Genomic DNA, 26308 nt, shown 5'->3' with positions numbered 1-26308 from the left:
TGTTTCATATTAGGTTATTGAATTTTCCAAGAGCACCCCCCTATTGTACATTTGAACCCACTGAGGCACCTGTCAAAATAGTAAGTCTGTCCAGCAGCATGTTTATTGCTCCAGGCACCTGTGCCCTTTGTACGGGATGTTTCTCCCTGCAAAAACAGCTTGCATTCTTTCTGCTGTAGAACTGCATTTTTCTTGTATTGAATCTGCCATTGGATTACTCAGTGAGACCTCTGGGCTACCAGGGTTAGCTGGATTACAGAGCTGTAGGAAGCTCTCCTGCAGGATGTGGAATGCACTTCTGAGGCGTATTTTGTTGTATTGCCTTTCAAAATTGAGTCTGATGTGTGTAATCCTCCCAATATGTCTTCTTGCTTTTTATTTATATCTCTCTGGGCTGCATGTTACACAAAATCAATATTAGTGTCTTTTACTTAGGAATACCTGTCAAATGTTTAAGATCTATTCTGTTGAGAATTAATTCTAAGAAATATTTAGTATGTTATTTTGAACAATTTTTCTGCATTAACAAGATTAGGATTTAACTCAGTAGTTTTCAACGCTATAATAACCCCTAACACCATCATTCCCAACAATTCCTAACACTTATGTTCATTGCCATTTCATACTAATTCATTTGGTAAAAGAAAATCAAAAACCTAATTACATAAAGCTGGAGACACTGAAAGAATTTCTCCACTTTTTTAGGGAATATGTGGATATTCTCAGTCTCCACACCCATATGGTGATCAGGAAATAACTTCATCATCCACCATCCATTCATTTGACTTCAACAATATTTTGATTGACGAAGGAGAGGAAGAAGGACTGACTGAGGGCATCCTTTACCGAGCAGAACCTGCATTGGTTAGTTAGCTTTTGGGAAAACTGGAAAATCAGAACACCTGAAAAAAGGAAACAAATTGTACTGTACATGTGATTTATATTTCTGTCCAAAGAGTATTGAGTATTCAATACTAGTAGAAATGAGTATTCTAACAAATCAACTACGGGTTGCATGTTGTTTTGACAGTATTTTATAGTGATTGGTTAGTGATATTAGGATAGTAGAATGGCATCATCATTTTAGTTGAAATTGCTCAATAATATAGGCCAGACTAGTGTACTAGTTCATTTTATTTTGAATCATTTTTACAGATTGACACCAGCGAAGGAGACCTGTCTGATGAAAAGGTGTTAAGTCACCCTTATTCTGGGTTAGAGGATGACACTTTCCAGGCTTCCATGATTGCTCTCCATGGTAGCAGCTGTAGCGTAGACCTGGATTATCTGCACGCATCCACACCAAAGGTAAGCAAGCAGATCAAACCTGAAGCCAGCGCCTCATTTCATTAAATGTATACTAAGTTAAACCTTAGCTGTTTTCTAAAGAAATTAAGAGGTAAAAGTATTAGCCAGGTGTCGCTAATCAAATGCACTTGATTAACTGATTGTCAGCACATCTATAAAAGCAGTAGTTTTGCTGGTCTGAAGAATTCAGGTGTGTGTTAACAATATGTGAAGGTGGAAAAATGAGCACGGATATTTGAGAAGCAATTGTTGCTGTCCATCAATCTGGGAAGGGTTATAAGGCCATTTCCAAGTAAAGCAATGTCTATCATTCAATAGTGAGAAAGATTATTAAGAAGTGGAAAACGTTCAAGACAGCTGCCAATCTTTCAAGGCATTTCTGACATTCTGTAAAGTTCACCCTGAGGTCAGATGCAATGCTCAAAGAAACGAAGAGAAAAAAATATAAATAAAAGCAAGAGCTACATCTCTGACCAAGAATGGCTTGTTTGAAAGTGCTGCCTATTGAAAGCCTTGTTCCCTAAAAAGAACATGGTAGCACAGCTTAGGTTTTCAAAGCTGCTTCTGAGCAAACCACAAATGTTGTTGCTGCTATAGGTGATTCTACAAACTACTGAATCAGAAGTGTATTTATTTTTTTGCATGCTGCTTCTATATGTTCGCTTAGTCTTTGTTAAATAAAGGGACAGTGGAATATGTCTTGCATAAGCGCTATGTATAAATATATTTTTTAATGTCAGTAACTACTTTGCTGACGTTGTCGTATGAGGTCTGTAGCTGCAGCTGATTTTGTTGCCCTTGCTTCCCAAGGAGCAACAACTCCTAGAGCAGCAAGAAATTATGAGGAAAATAAACAAAGAAGAGCAAGGGGCAGACAAACTTCTAGCTTTCCCAAAGGTTGCAGCTGACCTCATTTGCGGGGCTTTCCTGAGTAATTTATGGTATGAAAGAGCAGCTTAGAGGGACAGAGACAGGCCAAGACAACATGTGGTATTTAGTGGATATCGCAAAACATATTACAAATGTTTGTATTAAGTCAGACAGTTCAGGCTCCTTGTGATGATAAACTCTAAAGAGAGGCAACGGGTCTGCTGATAAATCTCACATCTATGTCACTTTCTGACAGTATCTTAAGTCAAGTTCTCATAACAGCCCAGATGACCTAATTTTTAAGTGCTGTTTTTCTTTTAATTCTAACACGACTTTCTCTCTGTGGAGTTCTACTCCTGCTCTAACATTTATTTCTTTGCATATATCTGTTCATTAATCTGGTTCCAATAAAGCCATAAGTGCTGTTATAATAAGAAATATATACAGTATACTGAATGTCATGCATTCGACACTAAAGATAACTAGTAATTCATGTCTTTTTCTACTAGTCATTGATTGCTTTTCTATGGCTCATTACAAGAAGAGCAGTATGGCATTTTAGTGAGATATATTCTCTAAGTGGATGTTCATTCAGCTGCTATGCTTTCTTTCACTCTAGCTGACAGCTCGTTTGAACGTGTTGGATGAGCATCCCAACTTTGCATCATCATCAGGCTTTGCAGACAACACTGAAGCATTCTTTCCGGAGAAGTCGACCTCTTACACTCCCACGAGTTTGACAGGTCACATCCCAACTATTAATGCCATTCTAAGTGGCTCTGATCAATACCTGGCACCGCAGCCGAGCATAGAGGAACCAGTAGAGAGCTCAAACTCATACAGCCAGTTTCCTGAAATAGGAGCCAGAGCCATTGTCCAGGAGGCACCTGCGGAGCACCTTCACTATCAAAAGGATCCAGCCATCTCTTACGGAGATATTGGAAATATCAGGATTTTGACGGTAAAATAAGAAGTCAAATGACAAAGTACAAGTTTGGAGGATGTAATTTGATGAGTCTCTACAATGGGCAGCAAAAAACATTAAGTTAGAATCAAGTTTAGATTGAAACTTTGGGCCACCAACTCACCAGGTTAAGGAAAAAAGTTTATTAAAATTTTTTGGAATTTGTTCTTATTTTGCCACTAAAATCACAATAATCATTCTTAATTTTGTTTAAAGCTCATATCTTTCGGCTTAAAAAACATCTTTTTAGACAGAGACTCCGTTCAGATTCAACATTCTCAGCATATTTGTTGAAGAGGAATTTTCACAACCAAATTGCTGCACTTTTCTCTTGAGACATGTTCGTTTGGAATCTGCTCAAGTGTTTTCATTTACTGTCATGAATAAATGTGTTGAATATGTTCAAGGACGAAGAGCATGGTGTGAGAGAATCTGCAGAAGAAGGTGACAAAGCAGCACTGACCCCAGGGAGCAATTTTGAAAGGACTATCACTGTTGTCAAGGGCAACTCCAGCCTCGGTTTGTGTTTATTTTTTCAGATTATTTTGTTTGTTCTTTTTATTGATATTTCTATCCTTCTTGGCAGATGTGATAATGGGGCTTCTGGACTGGAAAGCACATTTGGCCTTTACTTTTGTCTTGATTGTCTTTTATAAATCCTAGTTTTCAGATGAAATGATAGAAGTAATTTTTGTCAGTGTTCCACTTAGAAAGGGTTATTTTGTTGCTTTATAGTGTATTAGCATTTCAAAACCAACCCAAGGGGTGCTACTGGCTCAGAGAATACTAAGTTTGAACCTCTAAAACAAGAAGAAAGGCTTTTAAAATCTTCAATTCGTCATTAAAAACAGTCTTTCATTTTGCCTTTTTTGAACTCTATCTGCATGTGGGAGCCAGTGGGGATATTTTGCTTAAAATGTTAAAATATTCTGTTTCCAATTGATTTTATTGTACCAAACGGAAGTCAAGAGCCACATCTTTTTTTGTCTTCTCTTCTTCTTCTCTAATCTTTTTTAAATTGCCTCTCACTGAGACTTTTAACAGAGGGAGTGTGTTATTTAGTTTCAGAATAAATACAGGAACAACTTGTATATGCACATCAGATGCCTCCAGTAATCATATAATGAAGATATATTGACAGATACTGGAAATTTTTGGGCATGAAGAAACTCTTTTGTTTTAGAGCTGAAAGCACTGAATGTGTTTCCCTAGCAAAATGTACCATTTAAGTATTTTTGATCAAATTTTTGTTAGTGCATCAATGTTTTATCATCTACATTAAAGGCATGACAGTAAGCGCCATGAAAGATGGTCTGGGGATGTTGATACGCAGTATCATTCATGGTGGGTCTATCAGTCGTGATGGACGTCTGGGGGTTGGTGATCTCATCCTGGCTATCAACGGAGAACCCACCACCAATTTGACCAATGTCCAGGCTCGTGCCATGCTCAGAAGACACTCTCTGATTGGACCAGACCTGGGGTAAGAAGCCGTTATTAAAAAACAGTCAACAAGTACATGTGCAGATTTATAAACATGCTAATGAAAAAGAACAGAAGTGTGTAGCATTGGCTCAATGTGTTAACTAAAAGAGCCATTACAACACAGTGGCAGAATGTAAATGCACAGCAATATTTTGATTATTGACTGTAATTTAAATAGAAAACTTTATTATAGTTTTATATGAGTTGCAGGTAGGATATTCTGTCTTGTAAACAGGAATTTGTGCCTTTCCCTTACATAACTGAATACAAAACATAATTTTTATCTTGATTAAATCCATATTCTTAAGTTTCTTCCTTGCAATTATGTCCTCTTTTTATCACAGCCTTTATTTTCTGCACTGAAGTCTGCTGAAGCCAATGTTGCCAGATTGTGTTGCAACAACTAGTAAAACGAGCCAAAACAAGCAACGGTGTTGAAAAAAAAGAAAAGTAATACCTTGAAAAATCTGGCCAGGCACAGCTGGAGTCTAAAGTATGCACTCTCAACCCACAATGTGGTTTACAAGATGACTTCAGAACTCTGACAGGATGTATTTATGTCTAAATTAGGCGAGGGAGATCTTTGCACTAAACATAGCTTTATTTAGTTATTGCTTACTCTGACTATGACCTTAGTGGGGTTAAGGTGATCAGAAAAAAATGTTTTTTACATGAAAGAGTCTTACTGAGTGTATGATCTTAATTGGGTTAATATCTCAATATTGCTGTGCATGTCAAAAGCAGCCATAGAGTTAAACTTGCAAAGCCAAAATGACATCTTTTAACAGCTGCATTTTTTCAATGAACTAGATGAAGACATACTCTATGTGTAAGCTGAAACTTGAATAAGCTTTGGGAGCAATTTCAGATATGCTATTCTTACTGATTCTAAATGCAATATAAGCCAAATGAATGAATGTGGCTGGACTCCTGGACCGGACGTTATTCCTACTTGAAGGACTTGCAAGTAAAATAAATGTGTACTTTTACAAATTCTGCTTGCTGAACTAAACTTGGCACTTTATTAGCTTCGGTGCATAAAAGCCAACTCTTCACATTCTAGATCTGCTTGTGCACCTGAGGACGATCTGTGCCCATTTTATGTGTGAGTATGACTAACTTCCACGCAGGTGGTGTTTCAGAAAGAAGCTGCCACCTCAGTTCTCTTCCTCTCATACTCTCCATTTGCAGCAAGGCTTCACTACAGTTTATTAAGAGCTTTATCCAGAAGAATTGGGTCAGATCAGTTAAGTGTCAAAACGTTGACAACTGCAAAATGTGATACATCTAAGCCTTTAGAATGTAGTTTCTGCTTGAGAGCCAATGATATAGATTAACATTTGAATAATATTGCGACATTGCACTCATATTAACTAATGAATGAGTAAAATGCATCTTGTAGCATCAAAGCTAAAAGAATATATTTAAACTCACCTACCTGGATAAATCTTGACTGGCTGTATCACTTATTTACTCCACTAAATTGCTGTTTAACTTTTTTCTTTTATTTCTCTAACATAATTACCACCTGTTCTGGTTCATTTATCAACATTTATCTCTGCCTTTTTCCTTCCTCCCTGTTATGTTTTTAATCAACGGACTTATCCATTTCATTATTTTACTAAGACTCATTCTCCTGTCTGTCTGCATGCCATCGTGTTAAAAAAAAAAACAAGTCAACCCATCTGTTGAAGATCTGTCAGCTTCACTCAGATGTGTTCATGTGCCCTTGAGAATCAGCTTCATTCTTTGTTTTGAAATGGGTTTGCAAGTGGGTGTCAGTCTGTCAGCTTTCGTCTGCTCATCTTTTAAATGAATTAGTAGACAGCTACCTCTGTTAAAAATAGATGAAATATGAAGTTTTTTTATATTTGTCACTCAAAAGGTGATCTAAAACTTGATTGTTTTTGACTCGATTTTGACATTTATGAAGGTAAACATCTGTTTTCAACACTCAGATGTCAATAAATATAATATAATTCATTGAAACCTCATCGTGAGCTGTTTGCTGAGAGGTGAGCTTAAGTTTTGTCTTTTTAATGATTTGTGCATTTAATTTACCTAACCTGAGAAAAACAAGCTTTATATTATAAATTAACAAATTTAAGATGGTAGCTCCATTTTTAGCATTATTAGTCTTTAATGAAGAAAGGAATAATCACCATCCATGTGAGTAAAGTAGTTTCTAAATGTTGATGCCTAATTGTAAAATTTAAAAAAAATATTTATGTGCATGTGTTTGGTTGTGTATGTGTGTGTGTGTGTGTGTGTGTGTGTGTGTGTGTGTGTGTGTGGGTGGGTGTTCAGCATTACATATGTCCCAGCTGAGTACTTGGATGAGTACAAGGCCAGCTTAGAGCAAGCTAAAGATGATGTCTTCTCAGAAGAGGCTCCATTCTCACTTCCAGCTCCAAAGTAAGTCTGGATAACATGTTCTTGCATAGTCACTCATGAATATTAATAAAGGTAAAAATAAAGCATCCCTGTTGAGATTTCCTATAAACAATCAGATGTTTGCATTGGAACATTATTCACCAAAACACTTTTAAAATGCAGAATTTCTTTCTTTCTTTTTTGCATGTGGGCAGTTTTTGGAGGAATGCTCTGTAGGTAGTTGTTTTTCTAGCATTTGTTCAGGGTTTGCGGTGCTTATTTGTGTGCACAAAACCTGGGTATACACTAGGGCTGGGCGATACAAACCAAATTTTTTTACCTCGATATTTTTTACCTGACTCACAATATGTTATATAAATATGTATATATATATGTATATATATAAAAGTATGTATATCGATCAAATTTTTTTTGTCAAGTCACCAGAGAGACAGTTCTAATTTACAGCCTTGCGTGCTAGATACACTTTATTAAGGTTGAGCAGCACACATGCATTAAAACAACTGACAGCTATGTAGTAGCTGTATATTAAATTAAATGCTCTTAAAACATATGAACTAAAAATACTTTTCAATGACCATAACAAAAATACAGTTGAGCAAAATGCAAAAACATAAGATGCTTTTAACTCGATAAAAACAATAATCCCTCACTGTATATCGCATGTGAAAAAGTCTGGATATATTTGAAAATCTCGATATATTGCCCAGCCCTAGTATACACATCCATTTCCATAGAGGGTGTTGTTCTCAGGGCTGCAAGAGAGAGCATAGTTGTTTTTTTGCCAAAGAAACTAACATTTACTAGTTGTAATGTTACCTATATTTACCTGTCTGTATGGCTGCTGGCATATTTTCACCATGTTTCTGCCACACAGTTATAAACAGTAAACTAGGCTAAATTATCTCAATAAATGGTGCTTATCAGAAACTGGTTCACTACGTTCTGCAGGGCACAGTGTAATGCCATTCCTTCATGGTGTTGAAGCTTACAGGCATGTGCCTGTGGTAGAAGTGGTAGAAAGTGAAAATAACTCTTCTTTTTTGTCTTAGAGGGTATAACATTTTTTTAATAAACAGTTCAGACACACTACATTTGGTAAAAAAAATGTGTTGAACAGGCAGCCAAGCCCTGGCTGTAGAGACGGCCTGGCATCTACTCTATGCTGTTGCAGCCCTACTTGTGACTAAATATGGCTGATTCACTGGTTTTCAAATCATCAGTAAAACATCACACCTCTGTCCACTTCTGTAAAAGTTTCTGTTATCAGATTTAATGTTTGAATGCTTTCATAAAATCTGTCTTGCAGTTTAGTGCTTCTTTACATCAGTATCTGGTTTAGCAATGACTAAATGGGACATTTAATTAATTTGTAGTAAAGTTATTTCTTAACTGTATTTTGGAGTTTGTCATATACTGGAAAACATTTTTTTTCCTGGAGCTTGAAGGTACTTTTTTCTTCCACTATCACATTTTTAGAGATATTTCTAACCTCCCTGAACGTGAAGATGGAGAGGGAGAGGAGAGTGCTTCTTATGGCAACTGGAATCAGCCGAGAAAGTGAGTATATATCCAAGCCTTTAATAAACATATCTTATCGGCACAAATGCCACAGCTTTGAAATAAAAATTGGGAAAATGAGGCAGGGCAATATTGGTCCCTTCCTCAGAGTGGAGCTTTTCAGAGAGCCTGGCAAGTCCCTGGGGATCAGTATTGTCGGGGGCAGAGGCATGGGCAGCCGGCTGAGCAACGGAGAGGTGATGAGGGGCATCTTTATCAAGCACATCCTGGAAGACAGTCCTGCTGGACAGAACGGGACTCTGAAGACTGGGGACAGGATTGTAGAGGTAAAGCAAAGTCTCAAATTTTTGTGTAAGAACACTTTTTTTGCACTAATGATCCCTGATCATTCTCTTTGACATCTCTTTCAGGTGGATGGAGTAGATTTAAGAGATGCCAGTCATGAGGAGGCGGTGGAAGCCATACGAAAGGCAGGCAACCCCGTCTCTTTCCTGGTCCAAAGTATTATCCACAGATCCAGAGTAAGTCTGCATAATAGCGCCAAACCAACTGTTATAAACCGCCTCGTAAAATAAAGGTCACTATTTCTTCTCTCTGTAGCTTCTTTTTTCATCTCATGTAAGAACTGTGTGTCTGCAAAGGCCATTTAGGGCATTTTCAAAGCTAAAATGTACAATGTATGTATAGCCCCTGGAGTGTTTTGGTTGAAAGTAATTTTTAAACCTTTTATTAGAGCGATAACAAAACCCTGCTTGGCATATTAACTATCCTTGCAATGTTTTTAACCTTTAAGAGACACTCATTGAAAATCACCATATCAACAACACCTTTTGTTGTTTGAAAGTGCCCTCAGGCCTTTTAAACCATGACGAAGTAGTTTCCTGCTGGGGCCGCTACTGTTTTTGCGTTAGATCTCTCTCAGTCAGATCACTTTTCATATATTGTTATCTATAAGATCTTCCTACATGCTTTCCTTAACCATCTTGTTTTTCATTAGGCATATAGTAACTCATATTCTAATGAACAAACTGCCACAACTTATACAATAAGAATAACCCAAGATGGACCTGCAACAAGATAACTCCCATTTATTTCAGGATTTGTTATGAAGAAAACTACATAACAGTAAAGAAAAGATAAAAACATCCATTACGTGTCCTCTTTAACAATGTTCATTTATTATGTCCTTACCATAAGCTTTTAAAGTACCTTTTAACAACAGCTACTGTATCATGAGTTGCCTCAAACCTGCATCTGTTCCCCCGTTCGGCTTTCTCAGCCTGAGTCCATACATAGCCCATCTCCATCGCCTGCAGTAGAGAAACGCACTACCACTTTCACATGCATGCCACATCGCTCATGTCAGGTAATCTGTCTCGCTCTCTCTCTTTGTTTCTTTCATAGCTTTTCTGTCAACTATCCATCACTTGTAATCTTGGCTGCATTATCCTTCCTGCCTCCTCTGTCTTCCTGTCTCACTCTGGTTAGCTGAGTCCTTATTAACTCTGTCTTTGATTTACAAATGATGTGAGCACTTATGAATGTAAAGTGGAACTGAAGATTCCTCCTGGGAGACAAAAAAATGAAGGTTTATTCTAAAATGTGCACACATTGCTCTGTTTCATAACAGTAACAGAGACCTGAAGCACAGTGATGTTTTTAATCAAACATTTTAAGCAGTAAGTGATGTTGAAATTTCATTACTGCGTCATACTGAATAAAGATAATAAATATAGCAAGGGTTGCCAACCGTTTCTGTGGTTTATCACTGATATTTCTTAAATAAAGTAGAGATTTATAGCATACACAGGGCATCAGAACTTAAATGAAAAATGTGCACAGTTAAAGTTGTGGCTCATCTTTTGTGCTGCAGAGTAAAAGCAGCTAATTCCAACAAGAAGCATTCAATTTCAGAGGCAGTGACACTTGGAGGAAATAAAACTTGTCAAAACAAACACACAAAAAAGAGCTGTTTCAAAACTAAACTAAATTCCTACTCAGCACCATGAGAAGGAAAGCTTTCCTGCATCTTTACCACATCATTTAATGTCAGACATTGTCAAATGGAAATCCAAATAAACCTGATGAGCAAATGAGTATTTGAAGAAAAACGGTTGTTTTCCAGTTTTAAATTATTATCCAACAAATCTCACCTTTTTTTAAAAAAATCATTCTGATTCATTCAAATTTTTACAGCCTCACATAAGATGTTTATAGCCAAATAATGCTTGAATTAGCAACCCATAAAATATAAAATACACCTAATGACTAGCTAATTTACTGACTAGCTAGTTAGTTACTATGTCCCTTTCTGTTGCAGCTGAACTAAAATGCATAATTTTGGATGGATGGTTTATGAGTGATGCAGGCAGAGCAGTAACTTTTTAAAAGGCAGACACTGGGGGCCGCCAAGAGAGCATAACATTCTGTGTCCCTTTGAGATTCGAATCCTTCTTTTGTGAGCTATAAAAATTTTCAAGGTAGCCTGCAGGAATCTTTTAAAAATTCTGTTAAACGGTCTCAGAGAGTTCCTTTTTCATTCAGATAGAGGAAATGACTCATCAAGGAAGCTGTTTGTTGTAATGGTTACTAATTTACATTAAACCTCAGGTGCTGCTGCCCTTCTTTTTTTTTTTTCTCTCCCAGGTGGCCTTCAATTCTGTTTTGTCAGCCGTCTTAATAAAGTGTCATGTTGTCAGCTTGTTGGTCTTGTGTTGCTTTTAGAAGCCGCCCCTGCCCTTTCTGCAGCTAAATAGCCACCACGAGTCAAGCTTTTGCCGCTCTAATCAAAGCTACTTAGCACCTGCCCGCCCTCAGGTTAGAAATCTGCCCTGTGTGTCTATGTCCATTTTCACTTAAACTTTTTCTATTCTGACTTTTGAAAGTTAAAAAGCTGCTCATTGTGATTGGAGAAGAGGATGAAGGAAAGCCTGCATGAGTGTGTGTGTGCAAATGAAGGGTTTAAAAGTAAATTATCACTTTTAGCTTGAATGTAGGTCTACCACATCACCTATTTACGTTCATCCTTATTGTTTCAAACACAAAAGTTTGATGGCAAACTTCAGCTGTCAGACATGAGAATGATTAATCTGGTGTTTCTTATCCATCTATGTCTATCATATTAGTGTTGAATCTTTAATTTTCCACAGATTTCTTATATAAGCTTTGCATTAATTCTCCCATCTTACTTTGGTTTTTCTGTTGGTTTCATGAACCAAAAAGATTAAGTCATGTTTGAGGCATAAACTGTAAGTGATTATTTCCCTCATCTCTTCAGCTTCCAAAAAGATTTTTCCCCCAAATATCCCTCAAACGTTGTCCGAAGTGCCTCATAGACAATGAAAAGAACACAGTTTGATGGAACAGTTGATAGTAAACAGCTACTGTTGCATTTTTTCCAGACAAGGTCTTTCTTATCCTGATCGTTGGGAGGAGATGGTAAAGCTTGGCTGGGTTTGTGATGCTCGGCAGGCTTTCCATTCAACACATCACTGTTTTGACTTGTTTCAGTGTGTCTGCTTATGCTTTTAGTTTTTGGCAAGTTTCAAGCTAGCTTAAGTTAGCTTATTTAAAAAAAAATAACATTTACAAACAGAATATACCACTATATTAATTCTGAACAGATTTTAGTTATTCAGATCACTTATGACATTGTAGCAACCTACAAGTATTTATGGGCTCCGTTTCTTTGCTTACAGCAGCTTTGTGATACAGTATCGTTCACTATCTGGTGACATTGGAGTGGATATTAAGAATTTGCACTCTATATGTAACACAAATTTATTTCTAAAGTCCTTTCTGTTACTATCTGATGAAGAGTGGAGTGATTTACTTTCATGTCTATCTTAAAAGCAACAATCATCGATAACAGACTCCAGTGAGGAGAGAGCTGAAGCCATAACAAGGGACAACAAGGACAAGGTTGGTACTCCCATTACTATGCATCGCTGTTGTCTCACTGCAGCAAAAACAAAGCTGAAGATGTTTTTAGATGTTCTCACTGTTCATCTCTTCATATGTTGCCACCTGTAACACTGGTTTATGTCTGTGAATATCTGTCGAATATGTGTTGTCCTCTAAAGTTGTTGCCCTTGTTTTTTCTTCTCTGTAGGAGGGTGACAGTCACAGTAGACTTTTCCTCCGCCTCTCCCCAACTAACCCTTTCACTCCTACCCCATTTAAGGTTTGTGGGTCCCCGTGTTGGTCTTTTCCAATTTTCCTTTCTGTGTATGCCTGTACAAATATGGTCACACACCATAATGCAGTTAGTATTGTTGGGTGTGTTCAGCTGGAACATGCTGTACATGCATACACACGTCCTAACACCTCTAATGTCAGTCTGAACCCTTTTGTGTGTTTTGGAAAATCAGAACATCTTCTGTCTCTTACCTCTGCGTTTGTAATTTGCTTTTAGTTTATATCTTTTAAAAATAACCAAATCAACATGTTTTGATGGTTGATGAGAAAAATGTTTGCATTAAAGGAGAAAAATGATTTAAGCAATCAGAAATGTGATTTGTTGCTCTTGTTTTTTCAGGTAAGTGGACATTTATGTCTAATGGATAAACTAAATTAATGATATATGATCACACAAGTCACAAATGTGATAAAATTTATTAATTATAAGAATTAGCATCAAGGCTGTAGCTTAGATAGGCTAAATAACCTAATTCTGACTCAGATTTATGGCATTAATAACTGTAATTCAATACTTAGCCTCAGCCTAACACATTCTGCTCAAGCCTTGGCCTTTGTTGATGACATAGACGGCTCTTATGTGCCTTCTATCTTGCCTGACCAGAAATTGATTAAAACTTGAATGCAGATATGAAACCTTTTTTCTTCCTCTTTATCTTCCACTTATAAACCATTTTCCACCTCCTTCTGTGGCGTGACAGCTGGCAAAGCGTGAAGCAGCAAAAGCATCTCCCACCAGCACTTTACTCCCCCTGCCAGTGGTGCCCCATGTGGGAGAGAGTGATACCGACATGCTCGCAGAAATTCCTGGCAGACCTGCAGAGACTGTTGAGGAGAACAAGGAGGAGGAAGAGGAGGACGAGTTTGGATACAGCTGGAGTGAGTTCATGTTTTTTTTTCTGTGGGTGAAGTTATGTATTCAAGCAGAAATCACTGTGAAAATGTGAACTTTTTTCTGACTTTCTAATTGTATAATTCCATTTCACTCTTGGTTATTAGATGGTAATCTCAGTTTCTGTGCATTTTTAGTATGCGGTAGAGACTTGCATTATATTTGCACCCAAATAGAGACATTTACTTAAAATAACATGCCTTTACTTGCTTTTGTGTGCAGTAATACTAAACGGCCACAAGAGGTCATCCAAGTTACATTTTTCCCTCTTTGCCCATAAATCTCCTCAATTAACTGCAAAATATGTGCACAGACATGCTTGAAATAGTAGCACCACAGCAAAACCTCAAGGACTCTCTGTTCCAAATAGGCTTTTATCATTTTGGAGACACTCTAATGTCAACTGTAGGATGAATTCAACACTCCAAAGAGTTTAAAGGACAGACTTCCAGCCTCAGAACACCTGGGACTCTAGAGTCTGTGTTTGTGCATTCATGTGTGTGTGTTAAAGATAGGCCAAGTCCATCCTGTGAGAATAAGATTGATGAGGTTGGGTCTGGGGAGGTGAATTGTAGAGATTAGTACAGGACTGATGGTTCAACAGTGGCAGGGAGCCCAGAACAACACAAACCCATTGGGCTGAAGAGTGGCTATCTAACACACCAGAGACAGGAGCGGTGGACAGAGAAAGAAGAGAGACTGGAGTGAGAACAAAAGAGGCAAGATTGAGACAAAGAGATGGGGGATGAGGCTAAAATAAAAAAAAAAGTTCTGCAGTCTCACTTTTCAAACTTTTACCTTTTTCTCTTGGTGGCTCTCAATACTGCCAAATTTTGAACATTACATGAGCTGACAAGGCTGAGGACAAGCCTGGCACTGGTGAGTAGTATTAGCTCACATCTGTATGCTGCCACTCCACCTGCCTTTTACAGAGAATATAATCCAGCGCTATGGCAGCCTTCCGGGAGTCCTACAAATGATTGAGCTGGAGAAAGGCAAAACAGGCCTGGGCCTCAGCTTGGCAGGGAACCGGGACCGCTCCCGCATGAGTGTGTTTGTGGTGGGAATAGACCCCAACGGGGCAGCAGGCAGGGATGGACGGATGCTAGTGGGGGATGAGCTGCTGGAGGTGAGATCTCTTGTTTTCCTAAATATCTCTGGTTTAGAATTCTACACTTATACATCCGCAATCTTCTGAGCAATATTTTTTATGTTCTGTTAGATCAACGGACAAGTTCTTTATGGCCACAGTCATCAAAATGCATCATCCATCATCAAGAGCTCTCCATCCAGAGTCAAAATCATCTTTGTCAGGTAGATAACATTTTTTTTTTTTCTGTAATGAAGCTCTTACATTAAAAATGTACATCACAGGAGTCACGGAAAGCTATAAAAAGGTCATTGTCTTAAAACTGACTTATGAAGGTCTGTTGTAATGTTATTTAAGATTCAGTAGAGGGCGCTATTGTAATGCTTGAGGAGTACGCTCTAAAAGTTTAAGTGTGGCGGTCCATATCCAGGAGCAACTAACAGGTTAATTCTAATGCACATATTAAATAATTGTTAGCATAAGTTAAATCATCTGTCACACTGTATTATTTGTTTGATAACCAGAATTAGTCTAAATGTCTGTCAGATATATTATCATCACACCAGGTGACCCTCAAGTGATTTACCTGCTTATTGGGCTGCTTTTCAAAAACTACATACTAATTTAAACAAGATGTCTGTACACAAACATACATTTAAAAAAAGACAACATGTTAAAGAAAATCCCAGTTTTTTACTACCTACTATTAAGAATTCTGTCTGGAACAAAAACACCTTATAAGCTGACACATCACCACAGAGTCAAGGCAAGTTTGACCCCTGACCCTGGTTTAGTCATTGCCAGGATCCCAGCACTTAACCTCCCACTTAACTCCCAGTTATCTAGACATCCCAGTCCTGACCCCCCTCAAACAGACACTGTGATCAACTTGCGTAAATTATCATTCTGCTGTCACGAAGCAGAGGAGCAGCGATTAATGTGAGTTACGACTCTGTGAAACAGAAACACAGAGGCGCTGAACCAGATGGCTGTGGGACCAGTCAGAGAACACGAAGGAGACACAGTGGAGCCCCACACTGAGGTACTTCTCTACTCGTGGCAACACACACAGGCACACAACAGAGAGAGATTTCAAGCTGTATGAACTTGTATTTACTTCTGGTTCTCATGTACAATAATTAAGCTTTCACTCTGAGTCATGTGTCTAAATTCTGCTAACCATGTCCCGTTTGGTGGTCATGGAATTTCCAACATCATATACTTGTGTGTAACTCCTCAGCCATTTAAAATACACAAACAATCGTTTGGAAATGGATGTAAGATTACTCCCAGCAGCCGATAGACAAGAAGAAGTTTTATTTATTTCCTTAAAAGTGTACTAATAATTGCATATCTCTCACAGCCAGAAGCAGCTGCAGCTAATGATGATGACTCCTCAAAACATGTTCATCACATCATAAAGTCAAAGGTGAGACACACCGGATGGCCCACGGACACGACACACACACGGAGGGCAGTCTTGTTCTTTTGAATAAGCACATAAAGACTATAATAGGAACAAAGTCTTGGAGGAAAAGCACTAACGAGGGATGTGTGCACAAAAAAGGCCCAATGGAGGATGACAAAGACAGGCAGAGCACACAGGAGCAGTCAAGTCTGACAACCTGCAAAGACAGAACGAAATGAAAAGCTGTAAAATAAAGCAGTGAAGTAAACAAAACAATGAGTGAATGGGAGAAAAGGGCTCTGAAGGGCTTAGAGGTTCACTTACTTTAAATAATAAATGAGGAAATAGATTTTTATCTCACTGTAGGGTCTGCTTTTGAGCTGTACAGGAAGTTTGTCAGATGTCAGTCTTTGATCCTTTGAGTACCGCTATCAGAAAACATGAAAACAACCTAGCATGAAAAGCCATATGTGATGAGAATCCTGTATGCTGGGCTAGTTAATTTGTTATGTAAGGCAACCAAGGAGGATAGTGAAAAAAAAACATCACATATAGTTCATATGATATGAAGACATAAGCCTTAAAATCCTCACTGGAAACCAGACATCAAAAGTTTTAAGGCATTAGAATGATATAAGGTGAAGCTGAATGGAGTTGTTATGTATTTAGTCAGTTACACCATTTCATTAGCTTGTGCATTTGAAACCCTCTAAATTCTAATTACGCTGTAATCATGTTGTTTACCAACAGGATGATGGAGGACTTGGCATCGTTTTTGTTGATGGCAACACAGAGACAGGAGTTGAGATTCAGAGTATATCTGAAGTCCTGGGGTATACTGGAAAAGTATGTATTGCTTCCTTGTTTTTAGAAAGCTTGCATTACATCAGCTTTGCTAATCAAATGTATTTTCTGTTGTGTGCAGGAAGGCTGCATGAAGCCAGGGGACAAACTCTTAGCTGTGAATGGGGAATCAGTGCTCGGATACACTGTTGAAAAGGTATGCTGTGTCATGGGACATAACCATTGATTGTCATCTCATAAACATAAAAAGAGGTTTATATAAAAGAAGCCACAATCTAACAGATCAAGTCTGGTTAGTAATCTAAATGTCTTTTAGGTCAGTTCTCTGCTGAGAGAAACCAAAGGTCCAGTGAAGTTAACCTTCTCTACAAATGAGACTCCATCTTCCCTCTCCTCTCCTCAGACAGCTTGTGAGGACAGGAGCTCCTCCGATGGACAGATCACCAGCCTACCCAGCCTGCCTAGCACCACCCCACTTACCTCAAGTCAACCAGAAGAGGAAGCAGTCACAAGTGAGTTTTATTTTACAGTGATGAAAACTACAGTTTTTTTACCTAAGTGCTGGTTCACGACTTGTGCTAGAGACAGTTCTAAGTTAGTTCTAGCTAAGAACTAGGATGGTTTTCTGTAGCCAGAAAGCCACAAGAGCCACATTATTACATCACTTTGAACATCCTTTTCAGTACATGTCTGACCCTCCGTTGTGCTCTGAATTTTAGCAGACAGCCACTGCGGAGGGAGACAATTTAGCTCCACAAAAACAACAAAAGATTACAGTGTTTGTTTTCACAGCAAACTGATGTTTTAATATCAGTAATCTAGATTTCAAACACTGTTTAAAACTGTTTGTGAATACACTCTGCAACACCAACTGGTGTCTCCAAACACTAATTGGTATTTATGGGCAGCTAGCCAAACACACTGTTTGTATCAGGATCTGTAAATAGCAGCTGACTGTATCAAAACATCTGACAATCCTCATAACCTTGTTTAAAAAAGACGGCTGCAAATGTTGGTTTTGAACGCTGCTCGGAACGGCCCTTTGAGTTCACATCCTTGCTGGAGCTCTGTTTTTATTGTTCTATGCTAAATTAAGCAGACTAAATGCTACATTAACGCTGGAATTTTAAATATGTGTTATTAAAATATTTTAGTTGGTCTGGTTGGTCTCCGTAACCCCACCCCTGATCCTGACAAACGATTCTTTACTCTGGCCCCAGAAAAGTGAAGCAACTTTCTTTTTTTCTTTTTTTTTCTTTCCTTTGTTGCTGGGGCCAGAGCTTTGGTGGTTAAAACAGAAAGAGCTGGTTCTAAGTTAGGCGTTGGCTCTGAACCAGCATTGGAACCACTATGATGGAAAAAAAAAAAAACAATAAATTTACTTAGTAGATCAGAGAGCTTACCTCATGATGTTGCATCTCACCTTCTTTGTTTCTTCTGTTTTAGGTTTTAGTTGCTCATCCATCTCTTCCACTGTGGCCTGTGACCCAGCAACATGTCCCATCATCCCCGGCTGCGAGACCACCATCGAAATCTCAAAGGGACGCACAGGCCTTGGCCTCAGCATCGTTGGAGGCTGCGACACCCTGCTGGTAAGAAAGCAGTTTGTAAATAAGGCTTTGCTTTAACTAAAATCTACTGTTTCTAATTTGTAACTTCCAGCCAACATGGGAGACAAGTTTAACTAGCACATAAAAAGTGAGCTGCAAAAGCTCAAGTATTTTAAAGTTTATGGTGACTTTACTTTGTCAGTTAGCACCCACAGTGCCACCCACATCTTTAGTGGCAGTATAACTCAGGTCTGAAATAGCCATGGCGGCTCAGGAATGTAGGAAATGATGTTGTCACAGCCTTCCTCCTCCTGCCATCGTCCTCTCAGTCCATCTATTCGGTCTGCTCAGTCAGGCTTGGTAGCAGCAGCTCTTTGTCTGGCCTCTGCCACAGCAGACAATATCCAACCCTGGAATGTAACCTCTGGACCCCAAATGACACTCACACTGGAGCAGAGGAAAAAAAAAAACGCTGAAACTCAGTAACACATTCTTAAATAAATCATTGGCTGAAACTATTATAAAAATGTGATCTCTGCAAAAAAATTTCTCCTTCCATATCCATATAAATTCTCCAGAATAAACTCCTAATGTTCTCATTTTCTTTCCAACTCTTCCTCTGCACTCTCTCTTATCTCGTCCTTTACTTACCCGCTCTGTTTTTTCTCTCCCCAGGGAGCCATCATTATCCATGAAGTTTATGAAGAAGGAGCAGCTTCCAAAGATGGCAGACTGTGGGCAGGAGACCAAATCCTAGAGGTGAGGTGCAATATAATGAGAGGCATATTTGACCTAGATAAGAAGAGGCTGAACACATTTCAGGGAGACGTACGTGAGCAGCTTAAATATGAAAGCTTGAGTTTCTGAATTTAAGGAATTTAATGGCTTAATAAGGCAAATCCGAACGATAAAAATTCTGTAATAAAACAGCACTTAATCCAAGGTGCTTTTTGCTGTTAGTGAGACAACATGGCAAAGAATGAAGTGATTATGAGTAAGAAGTAAAGAAAGAGTAGCACGCATCCTGTGTGTTTTATGTGCGTTGACAAGTTAAATACCCAGGCTCAACTTGGATCTGTCCTCCTTTTGACCTCATGCTTTGTCACAGAGGGGCGGAGCTCAGGAGTGTAGTTATTGAAGCCGGGTCAGTAGTCCTGAACTGAGAGGCACACATGCATGCACGCACACAAACACACAACATTATGGCTTAATTACCCTCCACTATTCATTTCTGTCTGCGAGCCAAGCTGGTGTGTTTAGAAAATAAGGTCAGAGAGGCGCAGTGAAAAGAGCAGTTTCCCAGTGCCCAACCATGCCATTAGCTGCTGTGGGAAAAATCCTTTGCATATCCATGGTGAAAGCTAATGCACCATTCCCGTCTTTAATGTGGTAATTATGGAAAAAAAAAGCTGGACATTGGTTGAGTTTTGCGGGAAGGGCTCCCCATAGTTATTTTTAAGTGTTTTGACATCACCCAGTGATCTCAATGTTATTTCCCAGTTTCCATATATATCAGCAGTTTCTGTATCTTCAAAAGAGGTTAAAGGAAACCTCTGTTTTTGCGTGAAATTGAGGCTATTACTGCTTTTTATAGTCCCTTGCCAGGAATAAAAGAGTCCAGTCTTGCTACTTTGCAAAATGCCCAAAAAAGGGAACGTTGCAACACATTGTTGTGTTTGTGAAATAGTTTCTTTTTCTCTTCTTTCAGGTGAATGAAATTGACCTGCGGGCAGCCAGCCATGATGAAGCTATCAATGTTCTGCGGCAAACCCCGCAGAGGGTTCAGCTGACAGTCTACAGGGATGAAACCCAGTACAAAGAGGAAGACCTGTGGGACTCTTTCACTGTAGAGCTGCACAAGAAGCCTGGCCAAGGCCTGGGTCTGAGCATTGTAGGAAGGAGGTAAGAGATATTTACCATTAGCACCACAAGGTAATGCATAGAACACTCTGGAAATTTAAAGATTTATTTTGCTTTTACACTTGAAAGTAGCTGATTAAGTGTTTTTCCTTTTGCACAGTGAAATAATTTCAAATGTAAGAATCAAAACAGCTTGTAATTGTGTTGTTTTTACTTTTTTAATGCAGATCACGGGAGCAGAGGTAACTTATTATTTATTTACCACAATATTTTCTGGACAAATGGTGTAGAGCCTATATTCTCAAACTGTGGTACGTGTACCACCAGTGGTACGCGAGAGCCCTCTTGGTGGTACTTAGAGGAAAGTCATAAATATTTTTGATAAAATTATTAAACATTAAGGGTCGTGGGTAAGCTGGAGCCTATTCCAGCATTACAGGTGAGAGGCAGGCACACCTGGACAGGTTAACTGTCCATCGCAGTGCCAACACATAGGGGAAAAATAGCCACAACGGTGGGAGGAAGCTGTAGAACCTGGAGAGAATCCAGGCATACACAGGGAGAACATGCAGACTCCACACAGAAAGGCCACAAAGTTCGAACCTCCCCCTCCAGCTGAGATTCAAACCAGCGAACTTCTTGCTGTGAGGCTGTGGTGCTAACCACCACACCACCGTGCAGCCCAGTTCCTTTATGAACTGTCCAAAGCTAATAGCTATGTATGTTATAGCTTAATATGTTTGCTACTGTATGTTCAGGTTTTTCATGATGGTGGTACTTGGTGAGCTCGATATTTTCTCATGTGGTACATACTGTATAAAGTTTGAGAACCACTGGTGTAGAGGAAGATATACAAGTAGAGAACAACATTAAACACATCTTTAGTTTAACACATCAGTGCCATGTGAATCTTATGCTTTTTAAAATCCTCAATTAAATCCTTCAAATAATTAAAGTAGATAATCGGTTTGGAGTTAACAGTAGACTTTCCCTAAGTATACACCTACTTTTACATAGTTTATATTTTTTCTACATATATTGGGTCACAGGAGCCTTTAAAGCCCAAAAAGCTCTAAGTTAATAATGCTGCAGCCCAGAGGAAGAAAAGAAGAACCTCTGCTATTTTCTATTTTTATTTTATATATGAATTGCTGTCTATCTATTAGATTTAGAACTTGTCAAACATGATTATCACATGATTCATAACAGGTGAAAAAAGGTTTGTGATTTAGTTATTTTCAGTAGGATTAGTGGGAATCCTGACCCTGTAACCCTTTGTTATCTATGTAAGAAATAAACATATTTGGCTCACATGAGAACATGAGACTGCTGTTCTGAAAGCACGTTTATCATGTTTGAAAAGGGCTCTACACATCTATAATAACAGGAATAGCTTGGGCAGGTCCAGCTTGCACGTGATTATTTATCTGTAATAACCCTGGATTTCTCTAGGTCTGTAAATGTTGGTGTCTGAAATGTGTGCAGTTTGTCAGACAAAGACAAAACAAAGAGACTCAAGCGGAGTTCAGAAACTGAACATCTGCTCGCAGCTCAGGTTTGACGTAGTTGTAAATTTCTGCCTCTGTTACAGTGAATCTGCTACATATGCGGAAAGGGAAAAACAAAAAGCTCAGAAGAATGGAAACTACATAGACATCCTAAAACTAACTGCAAGCTAGCAGTTAGTGGTGAGGAGCTGTGACAGCCAAGGATCTGTGGCACTGCAGTGGGCGTGAGATCGAGTAGCCTTGCTTCACAGCCTCTGCGTTTGTTAGTCTTTATCTACACAGAGATTCGCACTTTAGATAGGCTCATCTTCTTCTGTTGCAAGTTATATTTTTCCTTTACTGTATTTCGATTAATTTACTGTTGCCTCAAAAGCAAAATATGGTGAGTTTGGTGAGGTATTTCCCATTATTTGAAACTATACTTGTGCAAAGATGCATTATTGTGATACTTAATAAAACAGTTTGCATGCTGTGATAGATTATACTTTTATGTCTTTGTCATCCCAGCAGGAATGACACAGGAGTGTTTGTGTCTGATATTGTGAAAGGAGGTTTGGTGGATACTGATGGGCGACTAATGCAGGGCGACCAGATTCTGACTGTCAATGGGGAGGATGTCAGGACAGCCACTCAGGAAGCCGTAGCTTCGCTACTCAAGGTAGCTCCTAACTAGTCATCAGAATGTAATTCAGTGAAGGACAAATCTGCTTAAAAACTTAGCTAAAGAGCTAAAATTAAAAAAATAATGTTGTGCCTTGTGTTGCAGTGCTGTGTGGGGCCTATAAAGATGGAGGTAGGAAGGTTTAAAGCAGGCCCCTTCCACTCTGAAAGAAGACTGTCTCAAAGTAGCCAGGTAATTTACCACTAACTTAACATCTACTGAGGATACGGTTTTATCTAGTCCTTCAACAGAAACTCATTATCTTGGCTTCAGGTAAGCGAGACAGGCAGCTCCAAGGTGGCCCAGCCATCATGTTCAGACTCTGAAAATGTTCCAGGAGACTCTGAGAAACTAAGCAGAAGTCAGGAATGTAAGTACCATGATATTGCGAGGATAATATAAGCAATAGGTAATAATCTAGGAAACAAATCAGTGGATCAGCTTTGTGCAAATAAAGAAAAAGATGTGGACCAATCCATCATAGAAGTGTGCTTGTTTTCAACATCTTTGCAGCTGTGGAGCATCAGGACATCAGAACCATTGAGTTTAGCAAAGGACCCAATGATTCTCTGGGTATCAGTATAGCAGGAGGCGTGGGCAGCCCCCTGGGCGATATACCCATCTTCATCGCCATGATGAATCCAGTCGGCCTGGCTGCTCAGACCCAGCTCAAGGTAAAAGATTCACCTCCGTCACAATATCCGGCCTTTAGATGATAAAATGAGGACTCATGCATACCTCCAATTCTTATATGAAATTTAATGTGGCAAATCTCAGTTATGTACCACAGTCTCACTCCTCTTCACTTTGCTGAGTGAAACTCAACGGCCTCCAAAGGTCAGGAGCCTCTGGCCCTCGCAGACAAACTGACAATTGTAACTTTGTCTGACAGAGACTAGAGAACAATAGCCACAACTAACATGGATAATAAATCTCCCACTCATGCATTTAGGTCATGAAGTGTATAAAAGGGCTCTTTGAGGTGAAGAGGGTGAATCTTGAATGGTATATTAATGCTGCTTTGCATTTTCATTGAGAATGAGAAATGAGACTTTCACATAATGAAATTACTCAGCTGAACTAAAGCTGAATTCTACTTTTGTATAAAGAATTGATTTTGCAGACATCCACTCCACATCCTAAAAAACCATTATGGAACCAAAGAAATCTTAAAACAGTCTTTATTTATTTATTTTCTTTTACTTTTACAAAAAGGAGGAAAATATATTTGAACAAACTTTTCCTGAAAACAATTCACTGCATATTGTGCCAAGCTTCCTTTTTTTTATTGAAATTGTGTCACTTTTCTTCCAGATTGGAGACAGAATTGTCAGCATATGTGGCACCTCTGCTGAAGGGATGAGCCACTCACAGGCTGTCAGTCTGCTCAAGAACGCCACGGGTACAATACAGCTGCAGGTTTGTCTCCCAGAACACACACCCATACAGTTTTACTGTCAGCCCTCATGTCTCAGTTAGATAAACCTGCAGACAGGTAGATAATCTGCAGCTCAATTTCTACTCTTTTTCTACTTTAATTGAGCATAAAGATGAGTGGTGGAGTAGCAGGGGCAGATTCTGCATTAACATAAAACTTGCCTTTCTCTCGCGATTACCATCGTCTTATCCGTCTTTATATTGACTGTAAATCAAGTCTAAAACATGACACTTTGCTTATGTGTGCATGTATTTGTAGGTGGTAGCTGGTGGTGACACCACCGTGACGGGTCCCTCTCAGGAGCAGGCGGGTGTGGGTCTGACACCCAGCTGCATCTTCCAGGATGACATTGGGTATGAAGCTGTGATTACAAAAAAATAACATCATCCTGTTTGCTTTCATTTATTTACTCATGGTCTGTGTAATGAACTGTAGAGAAGTTTTTAGATAACTATGCAAAGTTCTTAAATGTCTGTGCTTTTTCTTCAGCCCACCTCAGTATAAAACCATCACGCTTGAAAGAGGACCGGACGGACTGGGTTTCAGCATCGTTGGAGGGCATGGCAGCCCCCACGGAGATTTGCCAATTTATGTTAAAACAGTTTTCGGAAAGGTAACTAGGTCATGTTGCACCAATTAATCTTTGCAGAATCTAAATTTTGCACGATATTAATAAAACCCACTTGCACCTGTGCACGATTTCAGGGGGCAGCTGCAGAGGACGGCCGTCTGAAGCGGGGAGACCAGATCATGGCTGTTAACGGACAAACTCTGGAGGGCGTTACTCATGAAGAAGCTGTTGGTATCCTGAAAAGGACCAAAGGAACTGTCACGCTTACTGTGTTATCATAAACACGAACAAACAGACATAAACAATAGTCAGTATTTTTATACACTTGCATCATAAGACTGAAACCGTTAAGTAGTGACACACCACACAAATGTGGTGTCGTGTCTAGCAGTGGGGGAAATCACATCAGCAGTATCTCCAAACTTATCTGTGAAAGTATCCACACTGAAATGCAAGCAACTAGATAAACATGAAGATTAATGCTCAGTGTAGGTCTGAACACTGATCAATGAAAGCCTGCTAGAAGTAGACGACATAAACTGAGAGGACGTCACACAGCAGCACGGAGATGAGTTTTAATTATGTGAAGCATTCCATGACACTGGACTGAAGTGTGACATGCACAGTGTGTTAACACTGCTCTGAAGGTGTGAGACCAATTCAAAGAACTATAGTGCTGCTAAAGCTGATATATAAGGTATTATGTCACAGTATTCCTTTTTTTTTAAATATTAATGGTCACTTTGTGTGAGTGTACAGAAAAGTAAATGAACTGCTTGTTAGGATTATATGAACAAGTGGCCGGTCAGATGACCTGAGTGCAGTTGGACTTTGTTGGTCCAAAACAAAGTCACACAATGTGTAGTCTGTGAAGTCACTGGGGATGTGTTCTGTGGTTTTAGCACCAGAGAAAAACAGTTTCTTCTCTATTTTATCACTTTAAATATGATTATAAGTATGTGTCTAGTACTGTCAGAGTGGCAGTACTGAATCTGTTCACACTGAATTAAATAAAAGTGACCTTTGGATTCAATCAGTGTTTGACTTTTGGGTCATATTTTACCGTTTTGCTTTGCCTTTTTTTTAAGGTTATTATTTATTTATTTAGCCACTTTTTCTAAAGTATTGAAATAATACATTATTTTTTATCACTTTCCATCTTCATTTATTCTTCACCAGTAACAAATCTTGCACATCTTAACAAATTTCACAAATTTTCTCTTTAAGGTGACTGAGTATTCAAACTGACCTTGTAGTTTCAGAGATATACATGAGTGCAATTTTTGAGCAGAGGCCTAAAAATAGGCACAGGTCACAAAGGGTTAAAATAAAAAAAAACATAAGCATATCATTTTTCATTGTTGGTTATATTTTGGAGCTTTAAACTGTGAGCTATATGAACATTAGGCTAATACAAGGCTATCCTCCAGTGGGAAAATCCAATATTACATTACTACATTATTTTAAATCATGGCTTCCTGCTACATGTGTTTTATCACATGTGTGTATTTGTCTTTTACCCAAAAATGATCATTTCCCCAGAAGAGATTTCTAGTCACAAAAAATTACAAAAAATGTCACCACTTGGGTATTTTAATCACTTTTACAGACAACTTCTGTGGCTCTATTAGTAATTTAAAGATGGCATTGATACAAGCTTTATATCTCCAGACAATCTTGGCTTGATTCCTATTACGGTTTCCAAACATCATTCATTTAGTTAATGTTCTTAATGGCAGGTAGATCAGTTCATTTCACTTGATCACCTATTTCTGAAGGTTTCTTCA

General features: G+C 38.7%; 1 protein-coding gene and 1 long non-coding RNA gene across 18 annotated transcripts in view; one reads left to right on the top strand and one right to left on the bottom strand.

Moving 5' to 3' along the window:
• Nucleotides 1-25559, top strand: part of LOC121639482 (multiple PDZ domain protein-like) — a 42573-nt gene extending 17014 nt beyond the window's left edge. Inside the window, exons 18-51 of one of the 17 annotated variants that reach the window (XM_041984733.1) lie at nucleotides 706-864; nucleotides 1156-1308; nucleotides 2798-3139; nucleotides 3550-3661; nucleotides 4427-4625; nucleotides 5691-5732; nucleotides 6935-7042; nucleotides 8501-8581; nucleotides 8664-8868; nucleotides 8953-9063; nucleotides 9822-9908; nucleotides 11267-11359; nucleotides 12395-12463; nucleotides 12654-12725; nucleotides 13441-13618; nucleotides 14564-14760; nucleotides 14854-14945; nucleotides 15685-15763; nucleotides 16085-16150; nucleotides 16880-16975; nucleotides 17055-17129; nucleotides 17337-17445; nucleotides 18380-18525; nucleotides 19159-19242; nucleotides 20192-20385; nucleotides 20571-20585; nucleotides 22359-22509; nucleotides 22618-22704; nucleotides 22786-22882; nucleotides 23026-23186; nucleotides 23827-23931; nucleotides 24209-24303; nucleotides 24440-24563; nucleotides 24656-25559. In XM_041984733.1, the coding sequence (XP_041840667.1) occupies nucleotides 706-864; nucleotides 1156-1308; nucleotides 2798-3139; nucleotides 3550-3661; nucleotides 4427-4625; nucleotides 5691-5732; nucleotides 6935-7042; nucleotides 8501-8581; nucleotides 8664-8868; nucleotides 8953-9063; nucleotides 9822-9908; nucleotides 11267-11359; nucleotides 12395-12463; nucleotides 12654-12725; nucleotides 13441-13618; nucleotides 14564-14760; nucleotides 14854-14945; nucleotides 15685-15763; nucleotides 16085-16150; nucleotides 16880-16975; nucleotides 17055-17129; nucleotides 17337-17445; nucleotides 18380-18525; nucleotides 19159-19242; nucleotides 20192-20385; nucleotides 20571-20585; nucleotides 22359-22509; nucleotides 22618-22704; nucleotides 22786-22882; nucleotides 23026-23186; nucleotides 23827-23931; nucleotides 24209-24303; nucleotides 24440-24563; nucleotides 24656-24802 (4131 nt within the window). In that variant the 3' untranslated portion in view covers nucleotides 24803-25559. Of the gene's footprint in view, nucleotides 1-705; nucleotides 865-1155; nucleotides 1309-2797; nucleotides 3140-3549; nucleotides 3662-4426; nucleotides 4626-5690; nucleotides 5733-6934; nucleotides 7043-8500; nucleotides 8582-8663; nucleotides 8869-8952; nucleotides 9064-9821; nucleotides 9909-11266; nucleotides 11360-12394; nucleotides 12464-12653; nucleotides 12726-13440; nucleotides 13619-14563; nucleotides 14761-14853; nucleotides 14946-15684; nucleotides 15764-16084; nucleotides 16151-16879; nucleotides 16976-17054; nucleotides 17130-17249; nucleotides 17446-18379; nucleotides 18526-19158; nucleotides 19243-20191; nucleotides 20386-20570; nucleotides 20628-21179; nucleotides 22510-22617; nucleotides 22705-22785; nucleotides 22883-23025; nucleotides 23187-23826; nucleotides 23932-24208; nucleotides 24304-24439; nucleotides 24564-24655 lie in introns of those variants that run through there. The other 16 variants (XM_041984723.1, XM_041984728.1, XM_041984725.1 and 13 more) reach the window with 16 other exon arrangements.
• Nucleotides 75-20744, bottom strand: LOC121639483. Its single transcript, XR_006010171.1, has 4 exons — nucleotides 20623-20744; nucleotides 5677-5686; nucleotides 2185-2187; nucleotides 75-86 (listed from the first exon to the last, which is right to left on the bottom strand). It is a non-coding gene; the product is annotated as an uncharacterized LOC121639483 (long non-coding RNA).
• Nucleotides 25560-26308: the final 749 nt, after the last annotated feature.

Source organism: Melanotaenia boesemani, chromosome 5, assembly GCF_017639745.1.
Source record: "Melanotaenia boesemani isolate fMelBoe1 chromosome 5, fMelBoe1.pri, whole genome shotgun sequence".
In the NCBI taxonomy this organism is placed as follows: domain Eukaryota; kingdom Metazoa; phylum Chordata; class Actinopteri; order Atheriniformes; family Melanotaeniidae; genus Melanotaenia; species Melanotaenia boesemani.
The sequence above is the reverse complement of the archived record's forward strand: the minus strand, read 5'-3'. Positions and strand labels throughout refer to the sequence as shown.